The 1317-nt window shown below is 42.9% G+C and overlaps 1 protein-coding gene across 1 annotated transcript in view; it reads left to right on the forward strand.

Annotated features, from left to right (window-relative positions):
- LOC107625143 (ADP-ribosylation factor GTPase-activating protein AGD7) overlaps positions 587–1317 on the forward strand; it is a gene marked incomplete in the record, with an annotated part of 3365 nt that continues 2634 nt past the window's right edge. The window contains 1 exon segment of the mRNA XM_016327720.2: positions 587–1317. Within this exon segment, the coding sequence (XP_016183206.1) occupies positions 762–1317 (556 nt within the window).

Consider the following 1317-nt stretch of genomic DNA (forward strand, 5'->3'; position numbering starts at 1 on the left):
ACAAACAACCCCCTCTAAAATAGTTGGTACTCAGTCAAAATGAAGAATCTGCGATTAAGTTCGACAAATTTATAGGTAAATATAAACTGCTATACCCCTCTTGCAGTTCATGCAATTAAGCGTTCGTGAGAAAACTGTTGAAGATGTGCTGCGATTTTTTTTTTAATATTCTATAACTTAAACCGCTATGCTTTTTATGGTTTACGTGTAATAACTAATTCACTCTATCCTTCTCACGATTTTTATAAATCTATAAAAATTACATTTTCTTATACAAGATTTAAAAGTTGTAATTCATAATATTAATTTACAAATAATTTATTTTGATAACTTGTCCTAATTTTAATTTTTGTTGTTTCAGTAAGAGAAAATATAACTAAATGTTTATATCGGTAAATTTGTATAGTTTAATTTATGTGAATATATAATTATTTTTTATTCAAATAATAGAAAAAAAGCCTGCAGATACTGGATCAAAGATAATGATTGAAGGTGATCCTAGGTAGCTAGCAATTGTCGTTAGGCTTTTAGCTCTAGTTACTACTATATTTTCCATCTGACAACCCAAATATCCGAATCAGTAACGTAATTACGTACTGTAACATCTTTCACCCTTCTCTAATCCCAAAAATACCCCAATCACTAACGTTTTAACACAACATATAAAAACAAACCCTTCTCAGCTTTTCTCTGTTCGCCACCAACCCAATCCAACCGAAACCAGCCCATTCCCACCCTTCCATTCCCACCAGCAGCCATCGATGGCGACGGCAGCGGCGTCACGGCGGCTTCGGGATCTGCAGTCCCAACCAGCAAACAAGATCTGCGTAGACTGCTCCCAGAAGAACCCGCAGTGGGCCTCCGTCTCCTACGGCGTCTTCATGTGCCTCGAGTGCTCCGGCAAGCACCGCGGCCTCGGCGTGCACATCTCCTTCGTCCGATCCGTCACCATGGACGCATGGTCCGAAATCCAGCTCAAGAAAATGGAAGCTGGCGGCAACAATAACCTCAACTCCTTCCTCGCCTCTTATTCTGTTCCCAAGGAAACTGATATAGTTAAGAAGTACAACACCAAAGCCGCCGCTATCTACCGTGATCGCATCGCCGCAATTGCCGAAGGGCGGCCGTGGCGCGATCCGCCTGTTCAGAGGGAGGATCTCGCCGGAGGATTCGCTACTGGAAAGGGAAAGCCTCCGATGAACGGCGGTGGAGGAGGAAACAAGCGGAATGACGGCGATTGGGAGGATTGGGGAACCGATGACGGTTTCGGCGGGGATTTGCGACGGAATCAGTCTGCTGGCGATGTGAGAAGTGTTG

The sequence above is a fragment of the Arachis ipaensis genome, chromosome B02, assembly GCF_000816755.2.
Source record: "Arachis ipaensis cultivar K30076 chromosome B02, Araip1.1, whole genome shotgun sequence".
Classification (NCBI taxonomy): Eukaryota; Viridiplantae; Streptophyta; class Magnoliopsida; order Fabales; family Fabaceae; genus Arachis; species Arachis ipaensis.